Source organism: Megascapheus bottae, chromosome 1, assembly GCF_031878675.1.
Source record: "Megascapheus bottae isolate mThoBot1 chromosome 1, mThoBot2.hap1, whole genome shotgun sequence".
Taxonomy (NCBI): Eukaryota; Metazoa; Chordata; class Mammalia; order Rodentia; family Geomyidae; genus Megascapheus; species Megascapheus bottae.
The window spans coordinates 45,486,765-45,511,649 of NC_143509.1; the positions used below are offsets into that span (position 1 = coordinate 45,486,765).

General features: G+C 38.7%; 1 protein-coding gene and 1 pseudogene across 2 annotated transcripts in view; both read right to left on the bottom strand.

The window, feature by feature from the left end:
* Tbccd1 (TBCC domain containing 1) overlaps positions 1 to 24,885 on the bottom strand; it is a 29,262-nt gene that overhangs the window by 2,702 nt on the left and 1,675 nt on the right. Inside the window, exons 2-7 of the mRNA XM_090343437.1 lie at positions 24,497 to 24,875; positions 13,289 to 13,444; positions 9,161 to 9,527; positions 6,348 to 6,534; positions 5,509 to 6,003; positions 875 to 1,025 (exon numbers count right to left, since the gene is read on the bottom strand). Of these exons, the coding sequence (XP_090199563.1) occupies positions 911 to 1,025; positions 5,509 to 6,003; positions 6,348 to 6,534; positions 9,161 to 9,527; positions 13,289 to 13,444; positions 24,497 to 24,832 (1,656 nt within the window). The 5' untranslated portion in view covers positions 24,833 to 24,875 and the 3' untranslated portion in view covers positions 875 to 910. The remainder of the gene's footprint in view (positions 1 to 874; positions 1,026 to 5,508; positions 6,004 to 6,347; positions 6,535 to 9,160; positions 9,528 to 13,288; positions 13,445 to 24,496; positions 24,876 to 24,885) is intronic.
* LOC150069065 (cytochrome c oxidase assembly factor SCO1 pseudogene) lies at positions 16,739 to 24,566 on the bottom strand (annotated as a pseudogene). Its single transcript, XR_016537386.1, has 2 exons — positions 24,497 to 24,566; positions 16,739 to 17,795 (listed from the first exon to the last, which is right to left on the bottom strand). The product of XR_016537386.1 is annotated as a cytochrome c oxidase assembly factor SCO1 pseudogene (transcript).

The following is a 24,885-nucleotide window of genomic DNA, read 5'->3' on the forward strand; positions in this document are numbered from 1 at the left end:
AGGAATCGAACCCGGGTCCTTGTGCATGCTAGGCAAGCACTTTAACCGCTAGGCCAAACTCCCAGGCCCCTAACTTCATTCTTTTAAAGATGAATTCCATGATATGGATGAATATGTTCATTGGTATTAGCTCTTTCCTAAGCAGCATCTGAGATGTTTTTTGCCCACAATTATTTCAAACATGCTACAGCAAGCAGCTTTTTAATGTAGGATTAATACAAGTTACAAAATTCAATTAGGAGTAAGTTCACAGCAGTAGATGAAGGCTATGATAAATAACTTTTTGTTTTGTTTTTGGTCTTTGGTACTGGGATCTGAACTCAATGTTGTATGCTTGTTAGACAAGTGCTCTACCACTTGGCCATTCCACCAGCCCACATATTACAATCTTGAAAAATGCTAGGGATTTTTAAGTGTTCTCACCATTAAAAAAATGACAACTGTGTGAGATATATTATATACTTTTAGAGTTCAGTTGTCAGATCTTCACTTGGTTTAGTTTGATATACCTCTCACCTGAGTGATTAACAAAGATTAGCTAGTTTATTAATTGGGCTGGTAGAGGATGGTAAAAGGAAAGGTATCTCAGAGAGAATAAAACTCAAAGCTGTGAGTGGAGACAAGTGGTATCTGTAGACTTGCCAAGCAAAGAAAAAAGTTAAAACTTGACTGTTACATTTGCTGAAAATTCTGTAGGTGCCACTTGGTTTTCCCACTGTAAATGTAGTAAACATGGGTACGTATGCTGATGTGAGTGGTGGAAGAAATTTGTAAGATGTTTACCATAATGCTCTGTGCTTTCAGGGGTATGTTTGGAAGACTTTACTCCAAAGAATACCTTTTAAACATCAAATACTGTACTGTAAATACCTACCGGAGATGGGATGTCCGAGTGCTAGCCTGCTGCTTGTCAGGAGCCCCCTGCAGGGGGTATAAGGCTGTCCAGCTGATGGCGATGTCCTGTATTAACCAACCATTCATAAAACTTGTTCTCCACAAGGATCTGGAACTGCTTCCTTTGATCCCTAAGGTTGCAATTAAGAGAAAAGAGAATGGAAGAATACTAATAAATATTTTTAAAGGAAAAATTAGATACTAGGTCCTCTTTTCAGATACATACTGTCAATTATTTATTGAGGAATGCATGTTGGGTAGTGTGCTGACAGAGGGACAGGGCACTATCTGGGTAAGTCAAGCTACCTGACTCTAGTGGGCGCCATCACATGTTTAGTCTATGTCCCTATGGACTGCGGGATCTTAAGTAGTTACAAGGAAACTACTTATTGGGGGGGCTGGGGAGGGAAGTGGAGCTTCGAGTTGGTGGCTCACACCTGTAATCTACTCAGGAGAAGATCACAGTTCAAAGCCAGCCCAGGCATGAAAGTCCATTAGACTCTATGTCCAATTAACCATCAGAAAACTGCAAGTGGCTCAAGTGGTAGAGTGCTAGCCTTGAGCTGAAGAGCTCAGGGACAGTGCTCAAGCCCAGAGTGCAAGCCCCATGATGGACAAAAAAAAAAAAAAAATAGAGCAGGGACAGAGAATGGACAGTACTAGGAATGCTCTCTTAAGAAAAAGAATGTACAGCAAAGGCCTAAGCTGACCTGCAGACATATGCTTGGAGCGATTAAAGAACCATTAGGCAAAAGAAACGGAAATGATAAAGAACCAAGTATAACACCACATTTATTATATTCAAGACAATAAAGACAAGAGAGCTCCTCATAGCCAGCAGATAGCTTTGCACTAGTGAAGCTAGCCTTGGTATAACTTAGGTTCTTACCTAGTGTGGTGCTGAACACACGTAATTCCACACACAGAGCACCAACATTAGACTGGCCACCTTGCAATGGCAACAGACCAAACCAAGAGAACACTCTAGAAGAACAGTAAATGTGGCTTAAGCCACAAGAATGACCAAACATCACCCTTTACTGATTGCTCCTGCTTCTTTCCAAATGTAATTTTAGTTCCACTTCATCTCCCTATCCCTGCCTTACAACTAACTATAAAATACTAAACTACCAATCATAACATTATCCTCAGTCTCAAAATACCTTCCAATCCACAACAAAGCCATGCTTATTAGAATTTTCCCCCAAATCAGAGTCAGAATCCAATTGCAAGTTCTTGTAAACCCCTTTTCTGAAATAAAGCACAGTTCTTTATCTCCTTTTCCTTTTATCAGATGGTATCTCTAATGCAGTTCCAGAATGGCTTTGAACTCTTCTCCTGCATTCACCTCCCAGTGCTGGGATTACAGGTGAGTCACCTCATCAGGCCCTCACTATACAAGTTACAAGTGAGATCCAGACAGGTAATATTCAGTGTTACACAGTTGGTGACATAGTAATCCAAAGAATGACTCCCTAAAAGCTAATTAAACTAAGAGATCTAATAAAAATAAGCATTTCATTATGAAATGTCATCTATTCATTGAAAAATATTATTTTTAAATGGCTATTACTTTCTCAGATAATGACAACCAGAAAGGAAAAAAAGCCCTCCCGCCCTTTTTTTTTGCCTGAGTACTGTCTTTGTCTTTGGAGCTCTACCGCTTGAGCCTCAGCACCACTTCCAGCTTTGTTTTTTCTATGTATGTGGTACCGAGGAATGGAACCTTGGGTCTTCGTGCATGCTAGGCAAGCAGTCTAACACTAGGCCAAACTCCTGGCCCAGCCCAATTTTTTAAAGAGCTTTTCTAAGCTATATTAGAAACTGAATAAAGAAATTAGAAGGCCGGGAGCATAGCCTCGTGGTAGAGTGCTTACCTAGCATGCACAAAGCCCTGGGTTTGATTCCTCGGTACCACACACAGAGAAAAAGCCGGAAGTGGCTCTGTGCCTCAAGAGGCAGGGTGCTAGCCTTGCACAAAGTTGTCCAGGGATAGTGTCCAGGGCCTGAGTTCAAGCCCCAGGACAAAGAAAGAAAGAAAGAAAGAAAGAAAGAAAGAAAGAAAGAAAGAAAGAAAGAAAGAAAGAAAGAAAGAAAGAAAGAAAGAAAGAAAGAAAGAAAGAAAGAAAGAAAGAAAGAAAGAAAGAAAGAAAGAAGAAGAAGGGAGGGAGGGAGGGAGGGAGGGAGGGAGGGAGGGAGGGAGGGAGGGAGGGAGGGAGGGAGGAAGGGAGGAAGGAAATTATAAAGACATACAAATTTCCAAAACAAACCTGAACTCTTCTTAGTCTAGATTGTCTTCAAATGGACAAGATTTAAAGCCATCACACTACCATCTTTTAGCACCGAAATGTTCATTTCCTCTAATATTGTTAATGAATAAAATTTGTGTACCTACATATTTTCTACAGTAGTAGCATTTGAACTGAGGCCGTCACGCTTGCTAGGCATGGTAGGCACCATGTGAGCCAGAATCTAGTCCTCCAGTCTTATTTATTCTGAGAAGCTTCTAACTGTAAGTTATAAATAGTTTGTCTGGATAAAATTGATTTACAAAAATTTTCTGATAGGTATTGTTGCACATGCATGTAAACCCAGCATTTGGGAAGTAGAGAAAAAGATCACAAGTTTAAGTCCAGTCTCGGCTATACAGTCAGACATTGTCTCAAATATCCAAAAACATGGCCAGGAATGTGGCCTAGTAGTAGAGTGCTTGCCTAGCATTCATGAAGCCCTGGGTTTGATTCCTTGGTATCATATATATAGAAACGGCTGGAACTAGTGCAGTGGCTCAAGTGCTAACTTTGAGAAAGCCCAAGGACAGTGCCTGGGCCCTGAGTTCAAGCCCCAGGACTGAAAATAAAAATCCAAAAACAACAACAAAATTTGTAAGCTGGGCTTCAATTTGTGGATTTTTTGTCTTCTTCACAAACTTTTGCACTCTTTAAACTTTGCCTCTTACCAAATTAAGAAGCATCTCCATCTCACTTTGCACTTTAGTCTAATTCACCAAGAGTCCAGATATTAAATTATCACTTACTTTTCTCTTCAGACTTGATATGCCAATCACATTACTTTATACAGTTTTACTCTGCCATAGTATCTAAAAGTGGTTTGCATCTTCTATAAATATTTCTGAATAAATGGAATGACTATCTGTCTCTAATGTTGTAAACACATTTTCGTTACTCTTTCTTGTGGAATTCTATTTAAGTCCAACTTTTACTGCCTGGTGTTCAAGATGTGACACAAACGGGCCCAATGTCCCCATTAAGTATTTCATAACTAAAATCCTGACTTAGCTACTGATTTCCAGAAAAACAAGCCTCTGCTTCCACATCTGCTCACTGGCAGCTGCTACTAAGTATTTAGCCCAGTCTTTAGTCCTGTACAAAATTTTCCTTCTACAACGCCCATTACAAATCCTATTTCTTCCCAACGGCTTCCTCAGCTACCTATACAGATATCTTGTGAGAAATCTACAAGCCATGATGTGTTCCTCACCCTTAAAATAAAATCTAGATATAATATCTGCCACCATCTACTATCTTAAGCATGTAACTAAAACCAAGGTATTTTAGCACTCCCAATGTAGAATGAGATTAGTAATTAATTACTGAGTAAATTAGCTTTTAATCTAAAACCACTAAACTTTTTTACATTTTTCCAATGAGTATAGAAAATTTGGATGGACAAAAACTGGCAATAGTCCCTGAACTAATTGGAAAAACATCCTTGGAGAATGCAGCTTGGTAAATTTCCGATGTGGTAAAACCAGGGAAATCTGTACTTTTAACAAGCCCCTGGGAATATTCCAATGCTTTATCACATTTCAGAACTACTAATATAGTGTATAAATGTTTTAACAACTAAAAGTCACTTAAGATTGCATTATGTGGCATAGTTTCTTTTTCTTTTTGATGGCAAATGCCTTGCATTTGCAAGACAGGCATACTATCACTTAAGCTATGCTCCTATTTCTTTTTGCTTTAGTTATTTTTGACTAGGCCAGCCTAGATCATGATCCACCTATGTATGTCTCCTATGCAGCTGGGATGACAGGCACACCAGCATCTTCTGCAGGTAGACACAGGGTCTCAAGAACTTTCTGCCCAGGCTAACCTCAAAATAAAGATCCTCCCAATCGCTGTCTCCCAAGTACAGCTATGAGCCTTATGAGGCATAGTCTACATATAATTTATCTCATGTAAGTTTCCTTTCTACCAACTAAACTCAGGCTTGCAGGGGTTTTTGCTTTTTTTTTTTTTTTTTATCTTAAAAGACAGGATCTTGCTACGTAGCCCAAGGTGGCCTCGAATTTGCTATGTAACCCAGGATGGCCTTGAACTCATAATCCTCCTGTTTAACTTCTCCATTGCTACAAGAATGGGCCTCTACTAGATTCCCAGACAAACTTAAATACTTTTCTTAAAAGAATACCTGAATACCTCTCAAATTCTTATTCTCCAAACATAGTTAAAATACTGCCTGAAACCAAAGTTGTAACGTAAGATATGCTGTATTGTATTGCTTTGGCCTAGATATAAAAATGCAGTTTATTTAGTCTTCTCAGGAAGCTTCACATAAATACAAATATTACTTCTAGAAAACACTCACTTTGTCAAATGAGCCTCCTTCACAGTTTTCTGCCAGATCTGTATTTTCTCTTCTCTTAGAGCCAGTGCTTTCTGATATGCAGGTGGAAGACCCCCAGGTATTTCTGTTGTATCCCCTTCCATTTCAAAGGGGATAATAAATACACAGAATTCAGAAGGCGGTAAAAGTTGGAAGACATTGTTGTTGTTCTCTCTACACATAACCATCGGATAATCCCAATAGTTTGGCACTGTAGCAAGACCAGCCCTGGCCATGTGCTCCTCCAGCATTGGGTAGTGAGTATGAAAAGGAGCAAAAGTTACTCTCTCATTCCCAGAGAGAATAAGTGGGCGCGAAGGTGTCAGAAGGTGAAAGATACAACCTATCGTAGAAGAGATGGACAAACGATGGCAAACCGCAATGACTTTCACGTTGTCACAGCCATGGAGGTGAAGAGCCGTCTCTACAGGGCCCAAGACAAAGGTGCTATTCCTGCATTTCTCAATTGTCACAGATCTGAAAAAAATTTTAAGTGAGGTTAACACCTCTACATTAAAAAAAAAAATGCCCTGATTAAAAAGTAGGATTCTTAAAAACCTCTGACTCTATAGACATGATGTTTTATTTCTTAAATTAATGTTTCTATGACATACAAACCCTTAGCCTAATTTTGATTAATTTCTAAATACTAAGTCCCAGCGAATGTAAATAGATTCCCTCCTTGAACACTTGTTTGTTAAACTTGTCATTTAAAATATGATGTAAAAATCAACATTAATAAATTCTTTTAAAAAAAATAGGATTCTTGCTAGTTCAAAGGAAATATCAAAATGTCAGAATATGAAGAGGACTATGCTTACCGTAAGGGGGAAAGTAGATATATAAAAGATTCATTGCAACGATGAATCCTGACATGTGACCCCACCAGAGTAACAGAGCTCTTTGCCAACGTCTGCTTGTACACCTGGCTCATCACCACCATGCGGTGCCTTTTAGGGGCTATTTGAGTATTGCAAGCAATCTTAGCTCTTTTGGTTGTGCCTTCAACTATTTAAAAAACAAAAACATAAATAAGACAGTATTGAATCAAAGAAGTGAGTGAATGACCACACAGGTTACACAAATCCTTGTCTATACTTAACATGTGAGAAAAAAATGTTACAGCTGAGTACTGAGTAAAATTGGTATTTACTATACCATTCTCATTTTTTCCCTGTATATCTGTGATTGTTCATGATCTGCTATAATTTTTTCTGCTGTAATGTTTAAATCTATAATTTATTTATTGAAAGATCTAAGCTTTTATTATATTCTCCTTTCAAGGTAAATTTTTTTTTTTTTTTGGTTAGTTGTGGGGCTTGAATTCAGCCTGGGCACTGTCCCTGAGCTCTTCAGCTCTAGGCTAGCGCTAGACCACTTGAGCCACAGTGCCACTTCCAAAATGTATTTATTTTTTGCTTATGCAGTACCAAGGAACTGAACTCAGGGTCTCATGCATGTTAGGCAAGCACTCTACCACTAAGCCACATTCCCAGCCCTTGTAATATTCCTACAGTCACATGGCTAGTTAAGTGGCATGACTGGCCTAACATAAATACTTTCTCCTCTTTTACTATTATCCCAATCATTGGCAACCTCTCTAAGTTGAGTTATGATAACATAAAGATACTTATGGTGTCATTCCATGAAGTCAAGCTGAGGTCATGTCTTTACTTCCAGGATTAATACTACCAGATGTAGTCATACCTGCTGGGTATAAGCATTATACACAGTGTCTTCATCAAACTGACAACAGAAACATGCTTCTGTTGCTTTCCTAATCAGTCCCAACATTGTGAGACTTCTCAGTTTGCAGTTGTCTGTACGCTGGGATACCCTTAGTATATCAGTGAAAATGAAATCAGGTAAATTAAGACACAGGGAATGAAGAAAGGGGTAACATTGATCAAGATGCATTGTAATCGTAAAGTGGCATATTGAATTGAAACTCCTGTACAAATCACTTAAAGATAATTTTTAATTTTTAAAAGTTCAGTTAGAATTCACTACAAGAATTGTTTTTTAAATGATCTATGTATCATATAATAAACACATGGTTACTATAGAAAAATAATTGTAAAAGAGAAAAATAATTACAAAAGAAGAAAAGTGTACTTGCAATCCTTCTATCTCTCTCTGCTAACAGTTTAGTATAATCCTGGGGTTGAATGTTCTTTTCTTTTTTTCATTTTAGTACCCAAATATATCTAAGTCTATATTCTTGTATGAAGAGTAAGAATTACATACCTTATAGGGCCCTTACTTATCGGATAGTCTGAGTTTATACAGAATAGTTTGGTTGGATATAAAATTCTTGAATTACAATTTTTTAGTACTACAGTTTAAACACAGGCCATGTGTTGGCTGGCCAGGCCCTCGAGTGCTTGAGCTATTCCTCAGCCCTTTTTGCTCTGGGTAATTTTTTTTTTTTTTAATAGAATCTTACTCTTTCCCCAAGCTGGTCCAGGGGTGACAAATGTGCACCACCAGGCCTCGCTTTTCTTGTTGAGATGGGAGTCTTGGAAACTTTTCCTTTGGCCTGAGTTAGCATGGAACTGATATCCTTCCAATTGGAGCTTTATCAAAAAGTAGAAGTGACAGGGACATACACACAGGAATTTGAGATGGTCTTTCATGAACTTTTTGCCTGGGTTGGCCTCAAAAAGCCATCCTCCTGATCACAGCCTCTGTAGAAGTATGAATCTGGGAGGATCACAATTGCTTTGCTCCAGATTCATCAGTGGGATCCAAGTGTTTTCTTTTAGTGTTAGAAAATTTTTACATTTTCTGGGGGTATGTGGCTCAGTGAGACTAAAATGTCAACAAAGATAGTAAGATTACAAAATGAGTTTTTTTCCTATCTTTTCCAGTTATTTTCTATAGTAACCACATACTGGCTGCATACTTGGCAGGCCTGAAACCCTGAGTTCAATCCCCACATCCTCTACAAACCAAATTGTTAGCTGGGTATGGTGGCTCACCCCTACAATACTAGCTACTCAGGAGGCTTGAGATCTGAGGACTGCGGTTCAAAGCCAGCCTGGGTACTGAAGTCCATGTGACTCTTATCTCCAATTAAGTACCAGAAAACCAGAAGTGGCGCTGTGGCTCAAGGGGTAGGGCAGTAGCCTTGAGCTGAAGAGCTCAGGGACAATGCCCAAGCCCAGAGTTCAAGTCCCACAACCGACCAAAAAAAAAAATTGTCACAAAACTAATATTTAAAAAAAATATATATATATATATGGGGGGTGCTATTTTTATTTTGACTTTGAAATTCAGAGATGGCACTTGAGTGCAAGCTTTTTTTATCCATTTTGTCCAGCATTTGCCTCAGAAGTACAAACATATGTGCCCAGTTCTTCTCTTAAAACTTATTCGAAAAGCCTGGAGTCATATAACACCTGAACCTATCCACTCAGACTTCCAGAAATGGAGCTGTGGCTCAAAGTGTTATAACACTATCCTTGAGCAAAAGAGCTCAGGGACAATGGTCAGGGCCTGGAATCAAGCCCCAGGACCAAAAAAAAATAAAGAAGAAAATTTTAGATCCTCTACAGAAGATATATAACATTACTATGCCAAGAAACATAGAACTGTCATTCAATTCAATATTAGCTAAAATATAAAAAAATACCTTGGAGAGCCCAAGCCAATTTTTTTCCAGACTTGAGGCAAGAAGATATACCAAATGGATTCCCAGTCAAACAGGTTCTTAACCATGCTTGCAGCTTGAACAAAGAGAAAGTCCTAGAGATCTTTGAGAAGCCACTTTCTGCATGTAGTGGTTGCCACAAGGCAAGTTCATGTAGAGAATAAACCTTCCTGGCACCACTCACTGTGCCTTCAATGAGAAAGCTAAGGGCCACAACAGCTTCTTGAGAAACTAGACTAGTATGGGTCGAATGAAAAGATGCTGTGAGTTGTTCTGGATCTAACAGCAATTCAAGGAGATCTGACAGATGATCATAGACAAAAGCCTGGTGACTATAATCATTCCAATTCTGAAAAAATAAATAAAAGCAAGCATTATTAACATAACAAAGAGATTCTGTAAGATATAGTTTTTACATTTAATTATTTTGCATTGATATGCTACCTCATTCCCCAAAAGATTCAACTAAGTGACTATACCGAAAACCCTTTTTGTGGGTATACATCAAGTACAAACATATTCTACTTTCATGTTAACTAATTCAAAAGCAATACAGGTTGAATATTCTTTGTCTGAAAGGACCTGGAATGAAAAGTGTTATAGACTTTAGAATTTTTCATATTTGGGGAATTTTGCATTTATAAAGAAGGCATCTTGATGGGACCAAACCTACACACAAAACTTTTTAGTTTCTAATTTTTGGATTAGGGATATGAACCTATACTAATAATTAACCACTAGTGTGTGCTAAGCATTGTTATACAAACTTTTAAATTCAAAGAATCTTTAAGTAGATGCCATTATCATATCCATTTTAGAAATGAAGAAGTGTGATATTTGTCCAAGGCCACATAGCTGGTAAGCTGCAAAATAAACATAAAATAAACAAAATCAGCATTCAGTGAAGCACTTGGTTTCCATCTCAAATTACAAATTCTATTGAATGAAATGGTGTCACTAAAATGACTAGATTTAAGAGAAATTATAACCCTTTAATTTGTTAGATGTCCTGGTGACTTGGGCTCATTTCTTTGCAAGACACTTTGTGAGCATCTCTTAGTAGGAATACTATTAAACAAAGAAAACAGAGTAAGACATAGCTCCTGGTTTCAAGGAACTCAAGAGTCTCTACCTGTGAAGATAATGAAGAAAGATTTCATGGCAGTATTGTTTGAATATTCTTGATTGATGGTGGCAATTAACAGCGAACAGATAAGAAGGGAAAAGTCATTTGGGACATACAGGGAAAAGCATATGCCAAGGTCCACAGAAATAAAAGCACTGCTTTGTTCAGAAAACTGGACTTCTGGGTAGGGTGGGTGGCAGGCTTGCAGGTGTCAGCTGAAATGATAGGCAGGGACCAATCATAAAATGCTGTGTAAATACCCAACTCCTAGGCTCTGTTTGGTATGCCAGGGCCTTTCAAACTATTTTCTATGTAGTTATATTTTCTCTTCTTTTATTCTCTTTTTGTTGTATTGTAGCTTATACTTGTTAGGTATGTACTCTACCTCTTGAACCAGCCTTTTTGCTCTTTACTTTTTTAAATAATAAACTCATCTGAATATCAAAGAAAATAGATAAAAGCTGTCTTCAGTTTATTCTACTCCTCCTCTTCCTGCTCCTTACTATGTTGCCTCTGGGCCTCTCAAAGTAGTCCTTGATGTGTCCCCATGACAACAATGGTAAATGATGATTCATTTACCTACAAGGTTTAGGGAGAAGATGACTATAATATGAATGCACTTATAAAACCCAGTGTGGTTGGAACCAATTATGACCTTATGAAATCAAAAGCAAAAAGTAGGGGGAGGGGGGGTCTGATTTTATTTTTAAAAAAGCCTAGATATAAGAAAAGGGACAGATTAAAGAGCTAATCTGAAGCAGAATGTTAAGCTTTGATGATTACAGAAATAGCACAGGTAGGGGCTGGGGGCAATCTTCACTGCTGTAGGCAGTACATGATGTTAACTCAAGTAAAGGCAGAGTTTACTATAAGGAGTCTTCTCCCAAACTAAAGAAGAGGCAGGCTTCATTAGAAGTGGAAGTAAAAGGTGGGCATGAGTGGCTCACACCTGTAGTCCCAGTTACTCAAGAGGCTGAGATCTGAGGATTAATGGGGTAGAGCAGTAGTCTAGAGCTGAAGAGCTCAGGGACAGTGCTCAGGCCAAGTTCAAGCACCACCACCACCAACAACAACAAAAAGAAGTGAAAGTAGAAAGTCATCTATAATCTTCTCTTTCAGAATGTTTTCTGGTTATGCTTTTCTTTTTTCTGATGAGCAGCATTCTGTGCTTCACTGGTTATTTTAGAATCTCTCATCTCTCATTAGCATTGTGGGTAGTCTAATAGACACCAATGCTACAGGAATTTTTACCTCAGGTACACATTACAAAGTGCTAATTTCTTCAGTCTCTAAGAGAAGTGATGGCCACAGGTCATCAGTTTAAACCAGAACAATCTCAAATTCATAGCAAGGAGAGTTAGGTATATTAAGCATCTTGAAACTGGAGGACTGCTTGAATTTTGAGACCAGCACGGGCAACATCTCAAAAAGCAAACATAAGCAAATATAAGCTGGGTGAGTTGGCTCACATCTGTAATCCTAGATACTTTGGAGGCTGAGGTCTGAGGATCATAGTTCAAAGCCAGTCTGGGCACTAAAATCTGAGAATCCCTTATCTCCAATTACCCACCAAAAAACTGGAAATGGCGCTGTGGCTCGTGAGGTAGGGTGGTAGCCTTGAGCGGCCAGGCTGAATTCAAGCCCCGTGACCAACCAAAAAAAAAAAAAGAGGAGCCAGGAGTTTGGAATAGTGGTAAAGTGCTTGCCTAGCATGTATGAAAACCCTGGTTCGATTCCTTGGTACCACCACATAAATAGAAAAAAGCCAGAAGTGGTGCTGTGGCTCAAGTGGTAGAGCTCTGGCTTCAAGAAAATCCAAAGACAGTGCTCAGGCCCTGAGCTCAAGTCCAGGACTGGCAAAAGAGAGAGAGAGAAAGACAGACAGAGAGAGAGAGAGAGAGAGAGAGAGAGAGAGAGAGAGAGAGAGAGAGAGAGAGAGAGAGAGAGAGAGAGAGAGAGAGAGAGACAGAGACAGAGAGAGAGACAGAGAGAGAGACAGAGAGAGAGAGAGGGGGGGGGGGATTATCAATGGCAGAACCAAGAAGGTATAGCATCATGGAATATAGAGGAAACATTTAATTTTGTTTTATAAGCAAAAAAAAATTAAAAGCAAATAATAAACTATTAATTCACTGGCTATATAAGGATTTTTTTTTTAGCCACCCAAGTGCTGAGATTACCTATATATACCACCATGCCCAATTTTACTCTAATGTAATTATTTTTTGTGTCCCAGCTCTTGGGCTTGAACTTACTCAGGGATCGGGTGCTATCTTTGAGTATCTTTTTTTGGTTAAGGCTAATATTCTACCACTTGGACCACAGTACCACTTCTGACTTTTTGGTAGTTAAAGTTAAGAGTCTCATGGACTTTCCTGCCTAGGCTAGCATCAAACTATCATTCTCAGACATCAGCCTACTGAGTAGTTAGGGTAATAGGCATGAGCCACTGGCATCTTGCCATTCCAACATAATTTTTAAATAAGGCAAATCATTTTTTTAATGTGGCATACATTAAAATTTATTGACTTATACTGTTCTTAGATCTTTCATGAATCTATGATTTGTAACAATATCGTTTTCTGGGAAATATTAATTCACTAATATATATACATGTAAATGTTGACAAATTTCATCATTCCTTAATTCTAAAAATATTGTTATTAATAACGTGAATTTTATACATGATATTAGAACAATGATTTTGAACTACTATATCCAATGAAAAGATCCTGATGCCTGCAGGAGGTCTTAGACTCATAACTACAGAACATATAATGCTTTTAGAAGCTTACTTACTCCCCAAAATATATTATATTTATTTATATAGTTAGAAGAAAATGGTACATTTTTTTCAGTATGCGTGTACTTTTACTTTTGCTATTTGGATTTTTACAAGGTAAAAATACTTCAAAATCAAAGCTAAAGACTTTGCTGGCAAATCATTTTTTAAATGGTCTCTTTCTCCAAAATATAAACAGTACCTTATTATGACAATTGGATTTTTCAGTCAGGTTGGGAGACTGAGATCTGTTTCTGGGACTAGGCCACTCCTCTCCAATCAGAGAAGTTCGCAGAGAAACCTTGTTTAATTGTTGTATGTATAAGAAGAGCAGAAACTGTAGGGTGTCCACTGAAAGCTATTCAAGGAGAAAATAAAATAAATATACCTTAAAACACCACCAATTATCAGTTTACAACTAAAGCAGCACAGTAAACTGAATTCACAGTTTGCTGATCCTAAATAAGCAAATTCAGAAACAATGCTAATGTCCCATGTCTCTGACGCCCAGATGTAGGAATTTCTAAAGCTAAATAACTAGAATCACTTCCTTCATTGAAAGCCAGAGAAATTCTCTCCCAGAGTTAATAAAGAGGAAAGGATGAAGTACACACTTTTAAAAAGTACACTATTTCAGAAGTGGAGTTGTGTGTGTGTTTGGGGGGATCATAGGACCTACTGCCCTACCCCTGGGCCTGGGTGCTGTCCTGGAGCTCTCCAGCTCAAGGCTACCATCCTACCCTTGAGCCACAGCGCCACTTCCCGTTTCTAGGTTTTCTAGTGATTATTTGGAGATAAGAGTCTTTTGGCTTTGTATTGTTTGTATTGCCTGGGCTGGCTTTGAACCTAGTCCTCAGATCTCAGCCTCTTGAGTAGCTAGGATTACAGGCGTGAGCCACCACACCCGGCTTGTTGTTTGTTTCTTAAGGAAAAAAAAAAATCTTAGCAATCTGAATAAATAAGTAGATGGAAACAACAACAAGAAAAGTAAATTTGGTCAACACAAAAAGGTTTAGTGGGGCCAAGAGTTTGGCCTAGTGGTAGAGTGCTTGCCTACAAAGACCCAGGTTCGATTCCTTGGTACCATATACATAGAAAAAGCCAGAAATGGTGCTGAGGCTCAAGTCGTAGAGCTTTAGCCTTTAGAAAGCCCAAGGACAGTGCTTAGGCCCCGAGTTCAAGCTAGGACTGACCAAAACAAAAATTAAATAACTAAATAAAGGTATAATGTACAGCTCACATATTAACCAAGAAAGTTTAGTATATCAGCATTGCATATGAAATGGTATGTAATTTCTTGGTATAGGTGAATAGGCCTCAGGCTTTCATAAAATTCCTAGAAAGTTGTTTAAGGAAAAGTAAGAAATAGCCAAGCATAGGATGTTTGTAATCCCATCATTTGGGAACTGAAACAGGAGGATTGTGAGTTCTATGACTACAAAGTGAGATCTATCTTTACAACAATAAATAAACAAAAACCACTACTGGTCTGATATATCAACTTATTTTATGTGAGGCAGGTGTAAGTTGAAGCTCATGACTGTCTTCATATATACTGCCTCCTACCCCAGACACACATAGGAAAGGTTAAATAGTGAAGTGACGTATCTAGTGTATAGTTATAATCCTCTTCATTCCAAACTACCACTATCATTTGAGGAATACAGAATTGATGGCTCATCCATTCAATCAATTGTCAAAGTGGAGCCCCACAAATGCTTATATTATGTAAGTTTTTACCTCCTTAAACTTTTTGAGATAACCATCGATTTACATGCAGATGTACAAAGATCCCATGTACTCTTTATCTAGTTCCTCATTTTCTAAAACTACAGTATAATAATAACACAACTAGGATGCTGACACTTATTCAGTCAAGATACTAAACATTTGCATCAACATAGATAGCTCTTTTGTTGCCCTTTATAGCTGCACTCCAACTTGCCAACCTCACCCCATAAACCCTTGCAATCATTTCTCTTCTCTTACCTCTGTACTTTCTGTCATTTTGAAACTGTTATAAACATGAACTCATACAGCCTGCAACCTTTGGAGATTGGGTTTGTTTGGTTTTTTTCTTTTCACTCTGCAATTCCTTGATCTGCCTATTTCTATTTTAATAATTTTTGTTAAACTATTTTTTCTGTATCTTCATGGGATTGTGATATTCTATTTTTGTAGACAATCTAATAAATAATATGGTACAGAATCACTCATTTCCACAGTTCTAGTGACCCCTGCTTTACTAAGCATATTCATATTTGATTAATGAATACTACAATCATCTTCCCTTCCTGGTTGCATGACAAGTCTCCCTTCAATTTTTTTCTATATGACATATAAAGACTCAGCTTAATTTTAATTATGTTCTTAAATTTGTGTACCAGTGATTGCACATAGAAATTCCTTTCTTGAATACTCGTTTGTAGAACATGACATTTGAAATATGATGTAAAAACTAAGTGTTAATAAAAACTTTTTATTAAAAACAAAAAGAAAAAAAAACTCTAGTATCAGTAAAACCAAAACCAAAAAAGAAAACAAAAGGGGCCAGGAGTTTGGCCTAGTGCTTGCCTAGCATGCACGAAAACCCAGGTTTGATTCCTTAGTACATAGAAAAAGCTGGAAGTAGTGCTATGGCTCAAATGGTAGGGTTCTAACCTTGAGAAAACCCAAGGACAGTTCTCAAACCCTGAGTTTCAAGCCCAGGACTAGAAAAATTACCTTAAATGTAAAGCTTGGGAGTTAATGAGAATTTAAAAACCAAAACATGGGCCTGCATCATGTATATGTAAAAATGAATTTACTTCCCACCTAGGTGGCAATTTAGGATTAAAAAAAAAATCCATAGAGAACTTGATAGCAGCTTCTAGTGAAAAAGGTGATAGTCAAGCCCACATAGCAGGCAAGAAAAATGTAAAAGCCAAGATTCACTATATCATTCAAAGGTTATTTTCTTGAATAGCTGACACATCAAGTGATTATTTAGCCTGTTTTTCCAGGTTTGTCTGTTAAGGACTCTGCATCTTTCTCCAAGCTCACTGAGGTCAGCTCTGGCCAGAGAATCTACATTTTCACAAGCATCCACCTATCGTACACATCCTGGGGAATTTCAGGCTCTGCTCTGACAGCTAGCCTGCTCTTCACCCAAGGGAAAAACCATGCTTATCCACATTGCAGAACTGAACACACCTGCATTTTATATGCAGTGCAATCTGTTATATGCAGAAAAACCATTCTTTGCCACACTGATAATCAATACCCTTGTTTGTCCTTGAATTAAAAATCCCATAATTTATCTGTTCAAAATAAAATCATGACACACTCCTATAGGAATCAAACTAACAATTAGTTCTAAACAGATTTTCCCCTCTTTACTAGTTAAATCAGTAACTAGTGATGAAATGTGACAGTGATATTAACAAGACTAACTTTTTTTTTTTTTAAGAACAAAGACTGACTTTGAATGGCAGATAACTAATCTTGACTATCTGCCATTGAGCACTAGAAGGTGAGCAAAGCAAGAGCACTATGGAAATTACATTCTCTGTAAAGTTCAGTCCCACAAACTGTGTGACTAGGAGTCCCAGACAATGGCGAGGCAGCCTCAGAGGGCCCTGCTTCTGGGTGTGATACCAGCATGCATGCTTCTTTCATGTTAGTTCTATGGGGTCTTTTCTCTACTGGCTCCAATTAACCTGGTTTTCCTGGCTCAGGATGGCTATTTGAGCTGGGCTGTAATGGTTATAGTTCCAAGAGCATTAGCTGAGTCCAAGGGAAACACGCTGCAGACAAACATGTTCTCATGGTATGAAGGTTGTTCAGTAGGTCCTATATAGATAATATATGTTATGATAGGAGACAAAGCTTTGGTCTTCTTTAGCCAGAAAACACTGGCTGTGGCTATCTCTTTTTCATGTGGGTTCTCATGTGTGCGGCAATTGCATCAGCTATTTCCCCATTTTTCCTGTTCCGGCCAAAATAAAAATTCACCATCTGGTCCAATTAAGTACATTATTATTGTGTGGTCCACCTTTCACATAATCTGCAATAGCTTCTTTTGTATCCCTCTCTGGGTCAATGGTGATGAAAAGTGGAGTTAAATTTGGCAGGTTGGAATACTATCTATTTCATCCACAACTTTAATCATCTTTTCTAGTTGTTCTGGACAGATATCAAGGCAATGGGTGAAACCAAAATAAATCAGTACCCACTGACCCACGTAGTCCTTGTCAGTTTTGGGCTTTCCAGCATGACTGATGAGGGAAAATGGTCGGCCAAGTAAAGGCTTTCCAAGGCTTCGCTGCCGTTCCTTCTGCAGCTTTTCTGTCTTTTCTTTTTTGAAGTACTTCATTCCAGCCAATAATGCTCCTCCGACGGCAAATGTGAATGCTAAAGACTTCCAGGAAACAGGCCGGGGCTTCAAGGGTCGAGTAGGGGCCCCTGAGTCCTTTCCTGTGGATCCCGGGGGCGGTGACAGCCGGGTGCTGAAGGGCCCCTCCACCTGCCGCTTGCGACATTGGCTCATCCAGAGTCTCCCGGGTCTCTCTGTCAGACCCCAAAGCCCAAGCTCTGCAAAGGAGGCCAAAGTTGGATCCCAGGAGCCCGCATCCTTCGGACGGATGCTAGGACCAGCCCCGCCATGAGCTCAGCTGAGGAGACCGCGTCTCCTTTCCCTTCAATTTTTAAAATCTTCTTTAGATACTATCCTATGTAAGAGAAACCAGATAGATGCTATTCTTTCTCCTTCAATTCAAACCATTAGATGGCATTTCCCAGCCCCCTTTATAATTTGATATAAGTGAATTGCAGTCAACTGAATGTAGGTGAATTTATATTTACTACTTTCAAGCCTGACCCATAAAATTCTCTCTAAAATAAATGAAGGTAAAATGAAAAACATTGAGTCAGCAAGTTGTAGTTTAAAAAAAATGTTTTGATCTTTTTCTTTTGTTGTTGTTGTTGTTGTCAGTTTTGGGATTTGAACTGAACACTGTCCTTGAGCTTTCTCAAGGCTAGTACTCTACCACTTGAGCCACAGCACCATTTGTAGCTTTTTCTCTGTATGTGGTACCAAGGAATCAAATCTGGGTCTGCATGCATGCTAGGCAAGCACTCTACCACTATGACACATTCCTGGCCAAAAATTGTTTTTAATTAAATGTTTGGGAGGGAAAAAAAGCTTTTCCCCTAAAGTATCATGAATGAACCCATAACATTCTGAGCTCTTTTAATCCTTGGTTGTTAAGAGCTCTAACATCACATCTTAGAACTGGTTTTAACCTTTAGCTGCAGTGGTTGCACAGTCACTTATATCATACATACATACATACATACATACATACATAAATACATACACACACACACACACACACACACACACACACACACGTATGTATATACACCTATGGATCCTTGGAGTTTATAATATGCTGAAAAAGTAAGTGGATGACCTACATAAAGCAAGACACAATTTCTTAATCTCTCATTGGCTGCTACCCTGTGTGCTTTTACTCCACTAGTCCTCTGCTACTTGAGACTCCACCTCCAGTTATCTGGTAGCTAATTAAAGATAAGAGTCTCACTGACTATCCTGCCTGAGGCTGGCTTTGAACTTTGATCCTCAGGTCTCAGCCTGATGAGTAGCTGGGATTATAAGTATGGGAACTACCATTGCCTAGCTTTGTATAGTTCTCCCCCTCCCCCTCTAAAACCACCCCAGGCTTTGGTTTTGCTTTTCTTTCTAATTGAGGTGTGAAAACATTCTAGGTTCAGTTGAAATTCCTGATGAAGAAGCACAACGGAGATTTTTTTTTCAGTAATAAAATTTGCATATTTGTATCTTAACAATATAACTAAAAGTTGATATAACTTCTTCCTTGTCTTTTTTGGTTTAATGAATATCACTTATTCATTAGGAAATATTTATTTTGTGTTAAGAATAAATGAACATCAAATCTTGGTTTTAAAAAAGGAAGAAAAAAATGGAGATAACTTTGATGCCTAATTGTCAGGGCTATGGCAGTGTTAATATTTGCAACTGTTCACCCCCTCATCTTTTGAGCCCTTTGTCCTATCTATGGTCCTGGGATTTTGCTTATCTCCTGTGAAACAGTTTGCCTTCCAACCTCATTGACTTTAGATTTGACCATGGGACAAAATTTTAGCAATGGCATGAAAGTATAGCTTACATTGCATCTGAGCAAAAGTTTTAAGTGGTGTCATGAGGACACATTTGCAAAAGCCTGTATAGCTTTTACCACATATAATCAATTCAAAAGGATTGATTAAAGATGCTATGATCTGTAATGGTAAAACACATAGAAGAAAAATAGTTTTAAAAAGTTCCACGATAGGGGCTGAGAGTTTATATATATAGAAAAATCCAGAAATGTTGCTGTGGCTCAAGTGGTAGAGCTCTAGCCTTGAGAAAAAGTCCAAGGACAGCGCTTAGACCCTTAGCTCAAGCCCCAGGACTGACACAAAACAAAACAAAAAACCAAAAACGCAAAAGAGCAAAAAAAAAAAAAAAGTTCCATGATACTGGTTTTTAGTAGTGATTTTTGGATATGACATCAAAAGCACAAATAGTAAAATAAAAAATAAATGAATGCGATTAGACCAATCTAAAGAAGCTTCTGTAGGACAAAGAAAGCCAATCAACAAAATGAAAAAGAAACCTATGTAATGGGCGAAAATGATGGGTACTCATGTATCTGGTAAGTTAGAATCCAAAATATATAAATGAATACGCTCAATTCAGTAGAAAAAAATACCCAAATAGCCTCATTAAAAATAAGCAAAAGTTGGGCCTGGAGCATGGCCTAGTGGTAGAGTGCTTGCCTATGATGCACAAAAGCCCTGGGTTTGATTCCTCAGTACCACACACATAAACAGAAAAAGCTGGAAGTAGTGCTATGGCTCAATTTTCCTTGAGGAAACCTAAAGACAGAGCTCAGGCCCTGAGTTCAAGCCCCAGGAATAAAAAGCCCTGGCAAATAAACAAACAAAAACCCATAATGGACATTTCTTCAAATGACCAACAAGTACATAAAAAGGTGTTCTATATCACTAATAATTGGGAAATGAAATCAAAACCAAATGAGGCCAAGTGCCAGTGGCTCATGCCTATGATCCTCTGATCCTAGCTACTTAGAAGACTGAGACTGGGAGGACAGCAATTCCAGGCCAGCCAAGGGTGGGAGTTTGTACAACCCTACCTTACTGGAGAAATCTGAGTATGATGGGACATGCCAATCATCACAGCGATAGCAGGAAGCATAAATAGGAGACTCACAGTCAAGGCTGGCCAGGAGAAAGAAAAGGCAAGACCCTATCTCAAAAAGAACTTGAGCAAAAAAGCCTAGCCAAGTGTGAGGTACAAAGGCAAAATGTGTGTAGAAGAACCAATAACCAAACAAAAATTTGACAAACAAGAGTCAAACAAAAATAACTACACTGTATATCACTCATATATTAGAATGACTATTATTGCCAAACAAAAACAGTCACTGGCAAAAATGTAGGAAACCCTGGTATACAGTTGGGGGAAATGCAAATTGGCACAGCAGTGACAGAACAGTATGAAGCTTCCTCAAAAATTAAGTTTAACCTACCATATGATCTAACAATTCCACTTTCAAGCCTTTATCTTAGATGGATTGTACTCTCAAGTTCATTGTATCATTACTGACAACAGCCAAGATATGGAAACAAAACATCAACAGACAGATGAAGAAAATATGATATGTACATAGGTAATTATTCAGCCATTAAAAAGAAGCAAACTCTGCCATTTCAACATGGCTGGACCTGAAGGACACTATACTAAGTAAAACAGACAAGAAGTACAAATACTGTATGACCTTAGTTTAAGTTTTACTAGTCCATATTTTGTTAGAGTCTGAGAGTTTATTTGGCACACAGTTTTAGAGGTTCAAGGTAGAGAGTCCACATCTGGGATTGTCTTCCTAATGGCAGAGTCTTAAGGTGATCCAAGATATTCAATGGCAAGAGATAAATGAGTATTTTCTCTTTCTTTCTTCTCATAAAGCCACTGCTATTTTATAGGGCTGGGATGAGGGGCTATATTAATAACCTCATTACTTTCCAAAGGCCTTACTTTTATTTTTAATTTTTATTTTTTGTCAGTCCTGGGCTTGAGCTCAGCACCTGAGCACTGTCCTTGGATTTTCTCCAGGCTAGAGTTCTACCACTTGAGCCTTAGCACCACTTTTGGCTTTTTTCTATGTATGTGGTGCCGAGGAATTGAACCCCGGTCTTCATGCATGCTAGGCAAAGCACTCTATCACTAGGCAAAACTCCCAGCCCCAAAGCCCCACCATAATACCTCTTAATTTTTCATAATGGGGATTAAAATTTCACTACATGAAACCTTGAAATCATTGCAACCATAGCTAAACCATAGCATAAATAAAACCTTAAATAGTCAAACTCACAGAAGCAAAGTAAAATAGTCACTGTTAAGTGCTAGAGAAAGGGAAGTGGAGAGACAGTAGTCAATGGCTTCAGTTAAGCAAGATAATTTAGTCCTGCAAATCTATAATACACCATAGTGCCTACAGTTAATAAATGTATTGCATTTTCTAAAAGAATAGACCTATGCTAAGTATCTTACCACATGCATACTAATAAAATAATGTGGTTGAGAAGATTTGGGGAGGTAATGGATGTCTCTGTGGCCTTGACAGTAGTAATGATTTCACAGTATATAGTCATCTTTAAAGTTATCAAAATGCATACATTAGAAATAAGACCAAAAAAAGGGGGGCATCATGAATTTCCTCCCACTGTTGGTCTTCCCATCTGTTACAAAAATAGGTAGGCCTACACAGAAGCTCTTTCTGTAGCCTGTATTCTCAAAGGAAGAAGATGCATAATGCCACTACAGCCTGGAAAGGAGCCACAGCTCAAGTGAAACTTAATGAAAAATGAACAAGAAATAAACTTTTCTAACCTAAGCCCCTGAGTTTTCACTATTTTCTTTTTCCTATAGAATAGCTAGTTAATACTAACTCTAAAAAAAAATAGAAGCATGGATCCTGCTTCAACAAAAGCCCAGAAATTTACCCTACCAGGTTTATCTGTGCAGGATTGCTGGACAAATGAACAGTTACTATTTGAAGCCACTAAGATGCTGGGATTATTATACTTGACCTTGTCACACCACTGTACTGAACTAGATCTATACTCTAGAGTTTTATGAAAAGGTGAATTTTAAAGTGATGAATTTGGGATGCCAGGCAGAGGAAATATCTGAACAACAAAGCATCCAAGCTGTTGCTTAGTTATTTTTAACTGCAAAATTCAGAACCAATGGCATGACCTAAAAATGGAATATGTAATTTAAGGGGAAAAAGGAATAAAAGATGTGAAAACGTCACAGCTTGGCCAGGCAAAGCAGAAAGAAAAACCATGCAGGGGTTGTGGCCATGCAACCTATTGCTAGAATGTTTAGCATGAAAAAATGAGGTCAGATGCATCAGGACAATGAGAAAGAGGCCTGGAGGGTATCTCAGAAATCTGAGGCTGTCTCTACCTACCATCACAGGTCCAGAAGTCTAGAGGGACAGAAATGTCTCAAGGACCACACCCAGGATACTTTCCAAAAGTTTACTTATCCAGGGGTACCTTGGGATTCTCCTCTTGACTTTCCAGAAGTACTTGGTGGCCACTGCCCCTGATGTTAAAGCAGGCCTGAGTATAGCTTTAAACATAGCTCCAAAGGTGCTAAGTGGTAGACCTTCGTGTACATGTACTAATTCTGTAGACAAGCCGAATGCAAGAGTTACAGGTTTACGGCAGTTTCCATCAAGTCTTCAAAGCAAAGCCTGGAAGGTGAGGTAGAGGCCTGCTTCAGAGGCAGAGCTGCCACAGTACTGGAGAAGCTGTAGCAGGAGGGCCACCACCAAGATTCCAAATCTGTAAAAGTGCCAATGTACAATGCCAGCCTGAGAACCACAGTCATAAGACTCTAAACTGAGAGCAAAGCTGAAAAGGCAGGGCGGCCTTGAAGCCCAATCCCATTTGCAAGCATGCAGAACCCAAAGCTTTTCAGATTTCATGTCTGCTCCGCTGGGCTTTGGATTTATCTGGATTTTCTACTTCCCTATTTCTTCTGAAACAAGTGTGTATAGCACCCTGTGCCTGCCCAACACTGTATACTGGAAGTAGACAACTTGTTTAGATTTTAGCTCACAGCTAAAAAGTTTACTTGAATCTCAAAGAGACTTGGGACTTTTGAACTGATGCCAGAACAAATCGAGACTATTTGGATGGTATGATGATTCTGTATATGAAAAATACATGCTATGCAGAGGAATAGGCAGAGACAAAAATCTGAAAACTCATGTTCAAATTTTTAATTTCCATTGTGAAGCTTTGAGAGGACAGAAACTTAATATATGTCATTTAGAGGTAATGCCCCTTGGACATTACTTTTCTCTTGAGATATCCTGACTGAGTTTCAGGGAACAGTCAGCCAGAAAGTTGTCTGTCATATATATATATGAATGAATATATATCCCTTGAGCCTTGAAGCTTCAGCCAAAATGAATCTCTTTAAAACTGAGCCAGTCTGGGGCTGGGAGTTTGGCCTAGTGGTTAAAGTGCTTGCCTAGCATGCATGAAGACCCGGGTTCGATTCCTCGGTACCACATACATAGACAAAAGCCGGAAGTGGTGCTGAGGCTCAAGTGGTAGAGCTCTAGCCTTGAGAAAGTCCAAGGACAGTGCTCAGGCCCTGAGCCCAAGCCCAGGACTGGCAAAAAAAAAAAAAAAAAAAAAAAAAAAAAACTGAGCCAGTCTGAGGTATCATCTTATTAGTATCATCTTATTAGCAACAGAAGACGGATGAATACATACTCCTAATCGTCTTTGAACCCCAGCAGATAGCAGATGCTCATTTAAAAAAGCAGCAGCCAGGCACCAGTGGCTCACTCTTGTAAACCTAGTTAATCAGGAGATGGAGAAGATCTGAAGATCCTGGTTCAAAGCCAACCCAAGCAGGAAAAGTCTGTGAAACTTTTCCCCAATATACTACTCCAAACAAGTTTGGAAGTAGTGCTGTAACTCTCAAGTGGTAGACTAGCCTTGAGCACAAAGAGGCATCTGAACTCTATCAGTGGTTCATTACCCCTAAATATTTTTGAAGTCAATGAAAATATTACACACTTTCACAATTCCTAGAGTATTACCACTCTACGAGTGGGAAAATCATTGGTACGTATTTGATGGAAAACATCAAATATTGTCAAACGAAAAACTACTATAACTTACATGGTACTTGGGGATCACAATGGCCATTAAGCTAAAACATCAGACTACATTGATAGTATAAATACTCAAAATGGCTTATTTCCCAAATACTTGTACACACATTAGTCCATACCTGATTTCTCTGCTTTTCAACTTCATCTTCAGATGTGCAGTTGGACAAAATCTCAGACCATTCCAGGCTCTTCTCAGGTGTCCTCACGGAAAGACTATCAAATATTTCGAAGTAAAGCCATGCTACATCCTTAGCCAACTGCAGCTTCCCACATGCAATGTGTCTCCATGTAAACCAGTACAGGCGTGGGTAAGCTCCCTCTGTAGCCCGTGTTCGCACATAGGTGGATATCTTCTTGAGATAATGAAGACTAAACTTGGATGGAGGGGGGATTTGCAAGGCACCCACTATAAAGGGCTCTGCTTTTACCCAGAGGAGAACTCCGGACTGATCCATATTATCACTAAGGACATCTGGATGAAAAGGCTTCTTTGCATACCTAGGAAACA